The 16,656-nt window shown below is 37.7% G+C and overlaps 1 protein-coding gene across 3 annotated transcripts in view; it reads right to left on the bottom strand.

Moving 5' to 3' along the window:
• The window catches only part of rad18 (RAD18 E3 ubiquitin protein ligase), a 26,511-nt gene extending 14,418 nt beyond the window's left edge, over positions 1-12,093 (bottom strand). For all 3 annotated transcript variants that reach the window (XM_034870080.1, XM_034870081.1, XM_034870082.1), the window contains exons 1-6: positions 11,892-12,093; positions 10,836-10,914; positions 8,897-8,958; positions 8,657-8,727; positions 1,999-2,414; positions 442-541 (exon numbers count right to left, since the gene is read on the bottom strand). In XM_034870080.1, the coding sequence (XP_034725971.1) occupies positions 442-541; positions 1,999-2,414; positions 8,657-8,727; positions 8,897-8,958; positions 10,836-10,914; positions 11,892-11,942 (779 nt within the window). In that variant the 5' untranslated portion in view covers positions 11,943-12,093. The remainder of the gene's footprint in view (positions 1-441; positions 542-1,998; positions 2,415-8,656; positions 8,728-8,896; positions 8,959-10,835; positions 10,915-11,891) is intronic.
• Positions 12,094-16,656: the final 4,563 nt, after the last annotated feature.

The following is a 16,656-nucleotide window of genomic DNA, read 5'->3' as shown; positions in this document are numbered from 1 at the left end:
AGGTTTGGATGTCTGAGCACTTATTTGCACAGAAAATAGATTGTGATATTGGTGAACATCATTGTGTTTTGGTTGTTAACTTTTCCAATAAACCTATATTGTGAGCAACACACTGTATTATTTTCAATTTTCGTTGTAAGAGTTATCCCAAAAGGATTAATAAAGAGAAGTCTAAGAAGTCTTAGTCTAGTATATTTCACAAAAATACACACGATACAAGATACAAGATTACAAGGCTGTAGAGAACAGTGCACTTTGCAGACTTATGTATATTTTAAGGTTTTAATTATGTAATTTTAATAATAGTATATAGTTAAGTACCGTGGGCATGAAGCTCCAGGGCTGAAAATGAGTCCCACTCCGGCACTGAATACAGATTGAGCAAACAGCTGCAGAGAGTCTTGATTTAGGCCTTTGTGATCAGTTAAGTGGGTATTTTACCTCCTCAAGCTTTCCTTCTTCTCTCCTCTGGTAAGGCATGTGTCCAGATGCTTGTTAATAAACTGCTGTGGCACACTTACAGAACACACAGGGCAGTCCACTGCAAAAAATATATAAAGAAAGCAGCTTAATTAAAAACAATAAACCAGTATTTACCGCTGTGTCACATTATATTTCATTGGCCCAACCAAACTAGGGATTCACCAATACCACTTTTTTTGGCAGACCAAGTAAAAATGTTTTACATTTGGGTACTTGCTGATACCAAATACCGATATACAGCAAGTACTTATTAATACCATTAAAAATTCAACTTTGTGTTTCCTTAAAAAACATGGAACTGATGCCCATTTCACATAAATGTAACTTCTAACACATTCAGTGGATTTTAGTAGCAGAACAAATGAATTATCTGTTATCACATGTTAGTGCTCATGACTAAGCCTTTTTCTTCTAGTTGGAAGTCTGCTCTACTGTTATCAACACCGTTAATCTTAAATTATCTGCTGACATCTATCATTACTCGACTACCTGCTCGACTGTCAAGATGAGGTTAGGCGCGGGTATACTCGTGCTCGACATCATATGCGGGCCCTCATAAGGACCAAAGGAGAGGGCCCTAACCACACTTCGTATGCAGAGGCCAAATAACATTAAAACCAATTTAAATTTACTAAAATCAGTCTTTGTTTGCAGAAAATGTGAGTAATACACTCTACGCCGAGTTCCCCAAAAAGCTTTATGTTGCCTGCTTCAAAAATGGAAAAGACCTAATCACAAGGTTTGTTTGCAATAACCTCCAGGTAGAAAAAACCTTGTACATATACAATTTACTGGTGCTGAGCAAACCGGTGCGAGGAACAACTGGATATATTCTCATCTCATTAATCTAAAATGCATGTTTAATGATTTCATATGTCAACACTTTCATTAATACCCTTTGCTACACTTCTCCATGTCTTTGTTTGTCTGTCTGTCTTTTTCTCTCAACCTCAACCGGTCGAGGCAGATGACCGCCCACCCTGAGCCATGGTTCTGCTCGAGGTTTCTGCCTCTTAAAAGGAAGTTTTTCCTTGCCTCTGTCACCTAGTGCTTGCTCTTGGTGCAAATTGTTGGGTTTCTGTAAATAACATCACAGAGCACAGTCTAGACCTGCTCTTTTCCACTTCACATATCAGACCTTGTTCAAAAATATACTGTATATTCTTCAAAGTTACAGGTATGGCTGAAAATAGCAACGGAAACAAAAAAATATTCTGATTTTACATATCTTGACATTTGAAATCAAGTGCAATTTTACTACCCGAAAGTGATAAGCTGATCAAGCGTGATGTCACAGTGATTTGGTCTATAGAAAGTATATGAGACATTCACCTACATATTTTGCACACGTATTGTCCGTTTTGCAAAAATACAATTTATCTGACAATGACCAAACAGCTCTCTCTTGTGGAGATCATGTAGCCTTGTGAACATGAACAAGTGAGAAGTTAGTTAGATGGGCTGAGTCACACTGGGTGATGCAGCCTTCTTAACTTACAGGTAGAAATAATTTACCTTTGATTACGGGCTTTACGTCTTTTGATGGTGAAGAACAAAGCGCCATAAAACTGTGCGATACTCCGGCCTCCTGTTTGACTGACATCAAACACTGGATCGATGTCTCCTCCACGTCCAGTAGCTCTTCCTTCACAACCAGTGGAAGTTGAGCAGTCGCTGAATGTAGGCCAGCGTATTTAGCATTTTGGGTGCGTGCAGTTAGTATTTCCCCTCGCTGAACACACTGAGCAACAGAACTACTTTGCTGGGTTTCTTCAGCGGGAGATGTTTTTGGCCTCTTTTGGAAAAAGTGACTCAGAACAGAGCTATTCAACTTCTGGCCCCTCTCTCTCGTAGCTCTGCATTTCACAGCTGAAACAGGGGTCTCTGGCGATATTGGAGGAGAGTCAAAATTTGCGTTTGACAACTGCTGCCTGAAAGAAAGCAGAAAGGCAAAGTGCATGTGCATGAAAATGTGTGCAGCATTGGCCAACCACACTAATGTATAATTACATAAAGTATTTGTAGGGTAAAGGACTTAAGGTCGTCTTAAAAAACACATTGAGCCCATCAACAAAAAAAGAGCCAATAAATACTGTGGACTGTAAAATAAGCCGACACCTGGTCAATTATCTTACTCCATTTCTACTAAGCAAGAAAAGGTAAACACTTTGGCTTTATCTTAGAAATGTGGAAAGCAAACAAATTGCAACTGGGCAATTACTTGGTAATAAAAATGGAACAAATGAGGTGTGTAATGTTCTGTACAGTCTAAGTGTAACTTGTCTCCGTTAGAGCAGGTTCACACCCACTTGCCAAAACCACAATGTGCACAAATGTGATGTGGAAACGCCTTCTCTTTCCCTGCAAAGACCTTAAAGAAATCAGCTGTCCCCACACCATTCATCTGTACTGCAACACTGCATGCAGGCAAGTATAATTATTATTGGTCTCTGCACTAAAATGTGTTAAACTTTGTATTGCAGCAAATTATTTTGTATTTTTAGAGAAAGTGATCCAAACAACAAAATGTATATGAAAATATACCCACATCCCCATGAGTTACAAAGTGAAAAGTTTCAGTTTTGTATCTAATGGTTTACTTTTACAGATAAGTAAACTTACAAAACCTGGATGATTACCTCTGCCAAGGAGGTTACTTTTTGTTGCTAGGTTTGTCTGTCTGTTAGTTTATCAGCAAAATAATAGAAAAGCTACTGGCCTGATTGTCATGAAACGTGTAGTATGGGACAAGAAAAATACAAACCCCTTTATGTGTTAAATAGGGCATGACCTTGGCAGAGGTCTGCACTCTCAAGGTGCCCTTCTAGTTGAAATGTATTTTTCTCTACATAATAGCCATTAGTTGTAACTGTTTATGCCTCATTTATTTTTTTCCCCATCGCTTTAGTATGTCAAACATTTCTAAACAACTATACCCCAGCAGTTTACTGGCTGTTGCCATAGAGAAGCCACTTGCCAGAAGAGCTAATCAGACTAAATTTACAGAGAATCTGTACTTATTTAGTACACTTTGTGTTTAACACTCCATATTTAGGTTGTGACAAAGTAATTTTGGGTACCTATTTCCTTGTTATTGTCTTATTCCAGCATTGGCACCACAATATGAAACATATTCTTATGTATCTCCTTTCCAGGAATAAAATTTGAAACGGGTTTTGGCATGACTTGAAGTTATTTTAGGTGAAAAGGACCGTTTAAGCTGATTGTATCCACAATTCAGTTTTCAGTGGGAAGGAGACTCAGTCCATTCAGAATTAATAAACCAGGTCTTTCCGGCATTTAAGTATGACTTAGATTCAAAGTGTTTTTAGTAACTGCAAACCAGTGATTTTATTAAACGTTACCAATTAACAATGAATGAGGGAGTAGGGCTGGGACTGTTTTCGCATTATCGCAGTTACATGACAACTGCCGCGGGTCTGAGCTCGTCACCGTCATCACCGCAACAAAAAAAACATTGGCCTGCACGTGTTGTGTCTAATGACATGGATTCATTGATTCTAATGACATGGATTGTGTTTGATGACGTTGTGTCTTACATGGATTCAAGGTTTTCTAAACAAAACTTATCAAAAGATGGAGTAAATCAGACCTTTTTAGAGTTGGGGTAGGTAATGTTCCATGACACATAACATACACAGTAGGGAAGGCTAAGACATGTCTTCGTTCTCAGCTGAGGTAAACACATTACCATTACAGCTGCAGTGTTTACTATTACACATTTGCCTAGCAGCTAGCGGAATGTCCTTCAGTTTATAGCTTTATCCCAATAAAACGGCAAATGAATTTCCGCCTGCATGCACGTTTCGTAGCCTTAAACACAGCGGCTTATATTGGTAAAGAGCAACAAGTTAGCAAACTGCTGAGTCACCCTCTCTGCCTGCTCAGCTGCTAGACAGGCTGCAACATCTGTTGCAGGTCAAAGGCTGTTTTATAGTTGTGCATAGAATTGACGGTGTACCCCTACAGACCCCTCTGCGTCTACGCCGGACCCTACTCTGTAGCCTGACTTGTACCTCTCAAAAAATGAATCTATGCGTTGCTCAGCAGTGGTTTGGTGGCTTTGCATTTCCCCCCCCGACTCATTTCAAGGTTCTCCTTCTCCATAAATAACATAAAATCAAGCAGTCAAGACTCTATTCAGTGCTCACTCCAAAGTTAATTGGTGTCACTCTCTGACTTTCTCCCTCGCTCTATCACACACTCCCCGCACTCACACACAAACGCGCTAGATGCACACACCAGCGCACAAGTATAAACATCAGGCCTTTTAAATAGGAAAAAGCTCTGCGTGGAGCCTCCGCACGACCATAAAATGGCCTTATGATTTTTTGGGGGTAACACCCTCAGACAGTATTGACAACAGATAAAGCCACCGTGTCCTGAGAAGCTAGAGATTGTTGTTTCATTGTTAACTTTTAACTCATTTTACATCAACTTTGCTGTCTCTTTTCCTTACAGCAGCACTCCTACGGTACTCTCCGTTACCGCTTGCTCTCCTTGCACGACCACACAAGCACTGACGTCACTCACTTGAGGCAAAACAATCCATACAGTCCCAGCCCTATACGGCAGGACTCCAAAAGAATCCTATATAATTGGTTGCAAAAAAAAAGCTGGACTTTTAGATACACACCACAGTCAGCATTAGGGAATAGAAGGTGCAGTATAGACATTTTGTTGAAAGTCTCATTGATCTTCCAGGTCACACAAACACTAATTAAACTTCAATTGTCTTATCATATTGATTCTCTCTACAACATGTAGAATAATCGTTTATATAATTATATCCGGGTGTTAAGTGCAAGGATAGCTATTATAGTATAAGTATTATAAGCAGTGGTATAAGCTGGATGTAAGTGACCTTAAATACACAAACATGTTCGTTGAACCACAGTCCTATGGACGCCCTCTGTGAGATAAAATTTCATAATAAGATTACTTTGTCCAAATTTTTCACAGCATTACATGTCAACCTTAAAATGTAATTTAAACAAAGTGTTTCAATTACGTTTATAAAAAGACTGTTTGTAGCTTGTATTTAAAACAAAAATTAGATGGCAAAATGAATGTGAAAACAAGACACACTACAGCTGTTTATAAGTATAAAGCAATTGCCCATTACAAAAGAAAACTGTTAAGTTTAGGGAAACAGGTTCTGTATCCATAAAAGAAAAGGCCACTGTGTTGTAAGTTGGTGATTAAATAAATTAAACAGCAGTGTTCAGTGTCTCAATGTACAAGCTTCACTTTTACCTACGTATATGAGTTCACTAAGTGAGAGGAGTGAGTACGAGGTAGCAGGTTAATGTGATAATATAAATGTGTGGCACTGCAATAACAACTTATGTTTTGCAAGAGAAATAAGCAATAAATTAGCATCATTGGCCAACAGCTACTCAATGCAGTGTTTTCCACGTTTCCCAGGGAGAAATGTGAGTGGCCCAATGAAAGAAGCAATCAACAAACATGTTTAAAGCAGAACACATAGCAACCACATGTATAACTGCTTGAATAATCTAAATATTCTTCCCTCTATTATTCTATAAAAAAACATTTTTAAAACAAGCCCACAAGCAAAATCTATAAATTATATCTTAAAATGTTATATATTTATTGCCAGGCAAAAGAACTATTCCTAAACTAAATTGTTTGAGAAGGGTCTATTGCTACAAAAAAACAACCTCTATGACAAAGTTACCTTTCAAGGAATCCCATTTTTCAGACGCTCAATGCTAGACAACAGGAAATTAAAAATCGGTGGAAAGAGCAGCTGGGTTAGCCACTCATTCGTAACAGCGATGACAATCAGAAGGTCTTCAGTTCGAAAGAAGACCTTTGAGAGTGTTAATAATACTGATGTGATTGATGGAAGGGAGAAACTTACTGACTGATAACATCACTCAGACATATTGACATCAGCCTTCACCATAACAAAACAATTCTGTTGATTTTAGTATAAATTTTTTTCCAAGGGACAATGTTCACTGATAAACAGAAAACAAGCTGTCTTACTATCACGTATTATACCTAGACAGATGTTATATGGCACTGTAAAACATGGATTGCCCTAAGTAGATGTGTGTTCTATTGTCTGTTATTTCTTCATTGAAACAGAAAAAGGTCCAACAGCTACACATGGTGGGGGTTACAGAATGAGAAACAGGTTATGACCCTAAACCAGCATGGCTAAAGAATCCCAACGGCAGGGATGACCCATATTGTACATTAATCCATATGCCAAAGGTCTAATTTATAGTCCTGCATAAAATTGACGTTGTGGGTACGTACATAGGTTCATGGAGATACCAGACCCTATGCCGTAGCCTGATGTGCAATTTTACTACACGTCATGTCAACGCAAAGCATACCTACTGTGATTAGTTGGCCTGGCCGTTGTCAAAACCCACGCGATTGACGTAGACACTTGCAGAGTGTCTACGTCACATCAATACTTGATGGTGATGTAACCAAGCGGTGTCCCATTTCATTGGGGTATGTTTCCACCCATAGCCCTTACCACTTGGTTTCAAGGGCCATGGGCTAGGGGTAAGGGTTAGGGGTAAGATGGAGAAATGGGATTCAGCCTAAACCTCAGGCAGGCCACTTCCGTAGGATACAGCAAATTGCTCTGTGTAAAATCCCCTGCAGAAGCATAAATCCGCCTTTAGACAAAGCAATGAGTGCAAGCATATGGTTAGCTGCACCCATGTGGTCAAGTTAAAGGAAATGTTTTCCTACCCTGTAATAAGTATCACTGGGAAAAAACTCAAATTTTAAGTACCAAAACCTTTCCTTTGGCCAGCTCTGGACACTGCTTATGCATGCCTACGTTCTGCTGTAATGAAAAAAAATATCAGCCCTAGAGCCCCACAATACAAAGTGCAATGCAAGACAAACCTAGAATGACTTCAGCTGATGAAAACAAAATCCCCTTTTGATTGAGGTAGATATCTGAAAGGCAATTATAAGGGTTTCTCTAATTCTGGTTAATTACAATAAACTGGAATGGTTTCTCTTGTGGACATATAGTCATGTCAATAAAAATAGGATTTCCTGAATGACCAGAGTTATTGTTTTTTTCTTCAAGTCGGGGTGCACCTGTGTTCACTGTCATCAAGAGGTTTTACGTGGATTGTGGAGTAAGTCTTATTTCCTGATCTGCCATTTTCATTATTCTGTTGTTCTGATGTCTCTAGATGGCTGTATCCAAAAGAATTGTTCTCTAGTGGTGGGAAAAATAATTGATTCTTAGATGCATCGTCATTCTCTCTAATACGATTTGATGCTCAATTCTGATCAGTTAATAATCAATTAAAAAAATGTAACATTTGTTAAATATGTGGATTTTAATTTAAACGTTACTGTCTGCAGAGTCAGACAAATACAAATCAGAATACAGAGTGACTGAAAGAGGATGGGATAATGGACAACAACTTAGAGTTTAGAAAAGAGTGCAGAAACTCTGGAGTGTGGTCTATCTGTATAGTGTCTTGAGATAACTCTTGTTATGAATTGATACTATAAATAAAATTGAATTGAAATTGAATTTAATTGAAAAAAAAAGTCAAAAAAGGCCAAAAGGAAAAAAATAAGTTTTGTATATATGATCTGATACCGCTGCTAATACATAAAATAATGTCAGAATCGAACCGTGAGGTACCCAGAGATTCCCACCCCTGTTGTTCTCCATCTGAGATGGTGTGCAAAAGGCCAGTACTTAGATAAATGAATGTGCATTTGCTCACTAGGGACCAACACGGTAACTTAATGACTTTAGCATGAAGTATCCATGTTCGACTTAAGATAAGTGAACATGTTTGAATAAGTTGACAAATGTGGCTAGGGCAGTATTTTTTTAGATTTTCATGGCTTGTACTGATGGCATTACACTGAATTTGAAATGGATACCAAACAGGTATTGTTGCCTATATTTAAATGTTTCTGTTGTTGACCCTAACTGTATATTAAGATTTTGAAAAACAGCTACTGGTGATGTAGGGTACACAAAGGTCCATTTATAAACAAAGTTCTGATACAGACACAAAACATTTTACTGATGAATAAATACATTATATATATATATATATATATATATATATATATATATATATATATATATATATAATATAAATAACGTGTTGTATGTTACCTTGCAGCTTGAAAGTTTACGACCAAGTCATCCAGTATACGATTGGTTCTTAGATCTTGTTCTGTTGCTTGCTGGAGGAGACAAAAGAAGCAAGATATAAAAGGATTCTGTCTTCTTTATCAAATTGATACAACTAATTATAAATCATGAGCTGCAATTGTGAGTAGACAATTGAGGTAATCACACTGATGATTATGCAAATGACATGGGTTATCATTATGAATTCAAGTAAATACTTACTGTATTGCAAACTGGACACTGCAACTTATAGCAAAGAAATTTTCTGATGCACAAGGAGCAAACTGTAAAATGAAATGCAAACAAAATGTATGTTATACATAAGCTGTTAGCCAAGATTTAGAGAATTTTCTTACTTTCACCAAAGGGGTTGTTCAGTGACAATTTGGATTTAACAATGCACATTCATGTAAAAAGGTTCTCTGTAGTGCACAACTCTATTCAATCCACATTTGAGGATGGTCTAGAGTGGCTCAAAAATAGCTGCTAATGTAATTACCTCCAGCCTAATGGAGCACTCATAAACAACACAAGGCAACATTTTGAAGAAAAAGCGCATGCTAAGTTTCCAAATGCAAGCAAAGCTGCATCCACCTATGATGAACTTGCTTGAACTTAAATGGGATACTTCACTGATTAGCATTAAGCTTTGTATCAGTAGAAGTCTGGTAGAATTTTCATATGACTGTGCTTCCTTCTAGTGATGGCCAAATGAAGCTTTGTGAACCAGTGTCTTTATTTTCTGAGCCCACTAGATCGGGCTCTTGGTTTTAAGAGAAAGGCCTAAGGCATTGTAATTCAGTGTATTCTCAACCCTTTGTTGAACAGAGACCGCCATCTAGTGGGCTCTGAAAATAAAGACAGTGGTTCACAAAGCTTCATTTGGCCATCAATACTTCCCTCACTCATTTTCCCCCCAAGACTAGATTTTTCTGTATTGTGGGTCTGGAAAAAAACGTCTGATGACGCAAAAATCGTCATTTAGTGTCATCGGCAGCAGTTTTGCCCAGAGGCTGTGGACTACAGCCAGCCAGGTCTACATATTTTCAACACGCCCATAGGGGGTGGGACTGTCACTACCCGATGCAATCAAATGTCAGCATTCTTGAAGCTACGCTAACAGGCTCTCTTTTCAGCAAAAAACATTTACAACAAGTATGTGCATTCAAACTACTGCACATGTGTACCATCGGGGAAAATTAGTACAGATCTGAGAATAAGCAAAAACGTTATTACTTTATTATTTACTATGCGAGCTTCGCCTACTACGGAGATCAGCACCTCAGCCTTCGGTGTCCCTGCTAGCCGGGTAAGGGGACATCAAAAGTGATGTGCTTGTAAATGGAAACGTGGACTGAGTGCAGGAGTTTGAGCTAGGTGGGAAGCTAACACTAGCCCACAACCTGTTTTATCTATCCCGCTTGCAATTGGCTGCTCATTAGACAACAAACTGGACTACATCCAACTTCAACATGAGTTCAGAGCCGGCTGAGTTCTTGTTTTTGTGGAAACATTGCTGAACAACAGTGTACCTATCCTGAAGGCCTGCTAGCTTTCCGAGCAGATGCTGCTCTGTCTGCTAAGACTCGTGGAGATGGGCTGTGTTAACGTGGACAAGAGCAGAAATGGGCTGCTTTTATCCAACTACTGCTAACCACTGGTGGAGTTTGTGACTGTCAAACGCCAACCATTCTACATTCCAAACAAATTCACGGCTGTGTTTATACTCGGTGTTTACATCACTCCAAGCGCCAATGCTACCATTGTGTTAGCTAAACTTTACAAAGCCTATGATGTGTGTGCATTATATGTAGCCTGTTTTGTATGTTGTTTTGATATATTTTAAATGTAATAGCCACGGTGAAACAATGTTTTGTGTATATGGTTGACATTACAATAAAACACCCTTGAGTTGACTTGTCACTTGACTGCCTCTCTATGTCTGTAACAGGTAGGTGTGGCTAACATGCACATGCTGCAATAAAATTCCACTCATTTGAAAAGGCATCCATTATAATTCAAATGTATAACTCCTACTGCTTTGAAGTCTTTTTTTAAAGTACAATTCTATTTTTCAGAAAGGACATCATCCGCATATCTAAATCCATTAATGCAGTACTAATTTCAAAGCTACCTTAAAGCTGCGCTATTAGCTACTTACAGTTGTGAGAGCATTTAGTCATCATTGAAATATTGAGGAAATCAAAGCAAATGGGACACCGAAGCAGGGCATCAACATTCTGCAAATGAGAAAAAAATATAGGGATTGGCATAATCATGAAATTTAACAATAACGTTACAGACCAGGAATAGTTCCTTTTTTGGTGAAACTAGTGTAAAAATTGTCATAGAATGAAAAACATTTTAAATCAGTGTATTAAAATACAAACAAACAAAATGTTGCTTAATGACTGGTAGGCTACACATAACTTCTATAGTGAAGTTTGTCATTTACCTTTAGAAAACTAGGCCAGGATACCTACAGCACTATTTCCCTGCTCCAGTTACTGGAAGTTGTAGAATTCACAGGTTCTCTTAACTGGATAGTTCCACTTTAACGCATCATACCAACAACTAACGATAACCTAACTCGTGTGGTCATATAACGTATATGATGTGTTTCACAACATCTCTCACTTGGTTCATTGTCACGATACAGATGTCCAGCCAAAATAAGTTAGCATTGACGTAACCTGACACCTAGCTAGCGAAGTCTGATTAGGTAATGTTAATTGTTAGATTTGGCAGAGTAGTATAACGTTAACGTAACTTACGTAATATATATGTAATTAATTAGCATCCGTTAACGTTAGATATTCCTAATCGGACAGGGTTATCTTTACAGTAACCTGTAATACGAACAATACTTACGTTAACGGTAACGTAAGTAACTTCAATGACGTTAGTTAAATCACAAATGAGTTTGTTACGTCGACGTTAGCTAACGTTATAAGGTTAACGTTACGTAACGTCAGGACCTGTTAAATTAGCATCAGTCTATTGTAATGTCAGCTAGCCATCGTTAGATTAAAGAACTTGATGAGTAACTAACAGTTGTAGCAATGTATATTTATTTATTTTTTTGAATACCTATAGAGTTGTAACGTCCCTTATTTACGTCCGTGGATGTACTAACCTTAGCTGTTGGGGTTTTTATTTAGCTGCTAGCAGCCGCCATGTTTGCAAAATGTTTTGTTTTTTTAAATATGCAACTTACTTTCAGACACGCAAGGTTAGGTGGTAAATCTGCTTCAATCCGTTGGGCCATGTCTGGTAACGTTAAACAACAAAAGCAGCAAGGCGTTTTTAAGAAAGTCACAATTTTTTGTTTTTGTTTCAGTTAATCAATCAGTGATCAGAACTCAAAGTCCCGCTCGAAGGGATGCAAGACGCCTCTTAACCTACGTCATTTGACGAGTTCCGTTCTGTAAATAGTGGCCGGGTTGGATCATTTGAAAGAGCAGGCGCACGTATATTTGAGTGTTCCAGGCAGGCTTGATACTCTTTATTTCACCTGATAAGGAGACAAGTTATCCTGGATGACAAGTACAAGTATGAATAAATATAATTATTTTATTTATATATATATATATATATATATATATATATATATATATATATATATATATATATATATATATATACAGTATGTAAAGTGTTAGACCTATAATAACCTGTAAAATATCCTTCTCTCATTGCACCTTGTATTAGTAGTACTGTATATTAAGTCACTCCTAACAATTACAATAAATTAACTTGGTGTTTGGTATTTGACATCTTTTTTTTAAATGTTGGTATTTTTATACCCTTGATTGAATGCTGATGCCCTTGATTGATTCATGACATACTAGTTGAATTGAGTGCAAAAGTGTTCTGCCAAACCTGCCATTTAATTCTCAGATTGTGTTTTACTTTACCCATTATAGATGTACTGTTCCAATATAAAGAACAAAATCACTTTTTAAAAGACAACCTCCTTTTCAAAATAACATAAACTATAATCCTCTGAAAAGACTAGAAATACAGAGTAAATTTGCAGATTGTAATGAGCCCCTACATGAAATGCTGACCTTGAAGGTAAAGCCACTGCTTCGGTGGTAATTGCCTTCTTTTGGCCAGTAGGCTACAGTCCTTAATATCATTGATCATGTGTCCTTGACAAAGGAACTATTGTTACAATCTCCACACCCTTGGCTCCATTGTTTCCAAGACATGAATATACGTTCCAAATGAAGAGTGTTTAAATCTAAATCAAATATTTGAAAAGAAAGTTTCCAGTTTCTTTTTAGAAGTACTATTTTTTTAGACACAAACTAACTACTTTTTGCGATTGCACTTTTAATATTTGCATGTTTGCATCCTGCTAATGTTGTCAAAGTCAAGTGAAACAATTCAACACAATTCTGATAGTGGAATGCTCTAGTGGGGTTATAATGGGGATAGTGGATTTTTGATCAGAGTATGGAAAAATAAAAAATACTGTCAAAGTATACTACTGTGACACATGCCAGCAGCACAGAGTACGCTCTGTGCTTGCAGCAGCATTGAACTCCTCATTCAGCCTTCCGGGAGAAGCTTGGTGCTGCATCACAGGTATTCATTGATGTAAATAAAAGATGTATAGGTATTAGAAATGTATTCCACCAATATTTTTTAAAAACGATAAAGGAGACACTTTTCCTTTGCATGTACAATTGTTATCAAAATGAGTGTCCTAGTAGAAACCAGGGAACAATACATTACCATGCAAATGTATTTATGTTGGACCATGTCACGTGTGGTTGAGTATGATTCTTTGGTCACATTTAAGGTCCCATGGCATGAAAATTTCACTTTATGAGGTCTTTTAACATTAATATGTGTCCCCCACCCAGCCTGCCTTTTGTTCCCCAGTGGCTAGAAATGGTGATAAGTGTAAACCAAACCCTGGGTATCCTGCTCTGCCTTTGAGAAAATGAAAGCTCAGATGTTCCAATCTGGAACATCACGGCTTTCAAACCGGCAAAGTGGCAGTTGGTCAAGGCCACACCCCCAGCCTCCACCTTAACCCCTCTCTGCGCCTAAAAAGCTACAGATTCAGAAATGGCACATACTAAGGAAAGCTCATTGTGAAACTGGCTCTAGTGGCTGTAATTCAGCACCAAGGCTGAATTTTAGGCAAGAGACTTCAGGTAGAGCCTTAGAAGACCACTAAGGTCTATATAACAGCATCTAAAGAGAACCTAGACATGGGACCTTTAATATCCAGATGCATTTATGTGCAGTAATTAGATTTTTCCCAGTGGTTTGGAGGATGCAACTCCCAGAGCATTTAACCAGTTAAATAATTTCATAGTGTTGCCAAAGCATTAGCGAGTCCTTCTACATGGTCTCTCCAATCAATTCTGGAACAGGTTTCACCTGCAGAAGACGATGAGACTACTTTACAGTTGTACAGTTGTTTCACATTTATCCGAGGACACATCTTTGTATAGGCTTCTATCTGTTATAATCTCTGGGTTTGTAGCAAAAATTATTAAATCATATTTTCACTATTTATTATTTCTTTTGTGACCTGTGTCACACCTTAGACGTTGGAAAGCAAGGAAGTCAAAATGTTTCAGGGATCAATGACAGTATAAATGACATGGCCAATCCGGTCTGTCTGTGTCAGTGTATAGTGTCTGTGGCTGAATTAATGTTACTCAGCCACAGATTATATTATGAAAGTCACCTTTCCCTTTTCCTGATTGAAGTCTTTGTATTGAAACAATTCCTTCAGTTTTGTGGGTGTATGTGTGTTTGACAGTCCATCCCATTATTTATTCCTATTTTTTTATATCACAAAATACCACAGGTTACTTTCACTGTTCTAGCTCCATAGCCCATGCTTTGAATTTTGTAGATTGAATAAGTAAATGACTACACTGATCTACCACAAAATACGAACTGCTGTACAATAAATACTCATGCAGAATGGATATCAATACCACAGACACATACGCAAATGAATGAGGTAGAATTAACTTTAACTCTGCTTTTTGTTTGTTTCAGTTGGAGTTTGACCAACCGCTTTTCTCTTCCAGCACTCTGCTTAGACATTCTAATGGGTTTGGAAAATGGGAATGTTTAATCAGTGAATGCTCAGCCAAGAAGTAATTATATGCTCATATTTGCAAGATGATATGTTGTACTGAATGCTTGCAACCTTTCAGGTTGTCAGGACTTATATTTCAGATTAAACCCATTACCAGTTATTTTACTTAGGATTTATTTCAGTCCCGGGTTTTGAAATTTTCTTTCCAGTGCCTTATTAGAGTCTTTCAGAGTCTTATTACTGATCCTGTGTGTTTAAAGATTGTTTACAGTACATTTAATTCTTAATGATATTTTGTTACACTGAACTTGCCTTTAAGATTTTATTTTTCGTTACGCAGGGCCTCTTTCTAACTCTCTCCTCACATGGAGAAAACATTATAATAGCAAGCAAATATTTAGTCAGGGATGACTTTCCACTATCATATCCAAAGGGACCTAAAGTATTCGGAGCCTCCTCCTGTCACCCTGAGAGAGCAGAGAAAAAGAAAATGTGTCATTATTTGAATTGTTATTAATTATCACTAAAACATTTTCTTTTCTAAATGGTTCAACGTCACCATCTAAAGGGGACCAGACTTTAGTCAAACAGTAGAAACATAGGCCCAACTGTACATCACTCTTACAAGTTGATTTGTAAAGATGATACCTTGCATCTTTCAGATCACAAGAGGCAAATAATTTCTCAATTTAAGGCTTTTCATAGCCAGAATAAAACTCAAGTTATGTGTTTAAAGTTTAAAAACGCCCTATCCAACAGACCACTGCTATTGACAGTAAGAGCCATGAGCCAGAGAAACATCTGCAGAGGAACATGTCACATGAGGAAGACATCTGAAATCTTCTTCAGCTTTCCTTTAGTGCAGTGTAGCCTGTGCAGCTCTTTGATGTGGATTAGAACAAGCAACACACACGAGGCATACATTAAAGAAACTGTAACTGAGGTTTCAATTTTCAGGTTTTATGTTGCTGCTACTGAAATATGGTTCAAATGATGAGAGTATGCTGCTACAGACAGCAAATCTGTATTGACTTTTTCACTTAAATGTGTGCCTGAAGCAGATAAATCAAGAATATTTATTACCTTTCTAATGCCCATGGAAATATGGGCATGATGTGAGCTCTAAGGAGCATTATTATTTACCCCAAAGTATTTTCTTAATGCAAAATAGTTGCATGTGAACATAAATCCTGGGATATAACATAGCAGAGCTGAGCATTTAGTCAATAAGCTGAGGTGAATCTGCGGGTCACATGTACAGATTAACTGTGTGCTCCTTAACAAGACTTTGTCTGAAACATCTGCACTATGACATTTATGGTGTCTAAGGACTGTGCTGTGCTTTGCCTTATCAGTGTTATACTGTTATCTATTCTCCACATGCACATCGCTTCCTAATGATGCCCTTAGCAGGTGAGTCATCCTGCCCTGTGTTATCCAGTGCACAGGACTAGACTTGTCTGAGATCTTAACAATGGCTGGAACTGTGGAAAAGAGAGCAAACAGATTGAAGACAGTGTGTCTGCAAGTTAAAGTATGAATTAAACGTGGCAGATAGCTTTGTCTTTGAAAATGCTGATGTTTTTTAGTGATTGATTCTTAATTTTTCATGTGTTGTATGTATTTTGCTTATACATTGTTAAAAAGTTGTGCTTCTGCTTCATTTAGCAGCAGGCGAATGGCAGAGAAAACCCCTGTAGCCTTTTACGATCTGATCCAGTGATAAGAATTTGCAATGCCCCAAGCCAAACAAGTATGAAGATTGAAATATCTTTGCTCTTCCTTACTTGTTCATTTATGCATTTAAGTTGTAATGCCTTCAGTGTTTACTACAGTTTGTTTCAAATAGAAACAATGCTGGTGCTTGTGTCCTGGATTTCTGTTTATTCTAAAGTCAGATATGCAA

This window comes from Etheostoma cragini, chromosome 4 (assembly GCF_013103735.1).
Source record: "Etheostoma cragini isolate CJK2018 chromosome 4, CSU_Ecrag_1.0, whole genome shotgun sequence".
NCBI classification, from domain to species: domain Eukaryota; kingdom Metazoa; phylum Chordata; class Actinopteri; order Perciformes; family Percidae; genus Etheostoma; species Etheostoma cragini.
The sequence above is the reverse complement of the archived record's forward strand: the minus strand, read 5'-3'. Positions and strand labels throughout refer to the sequence as shown.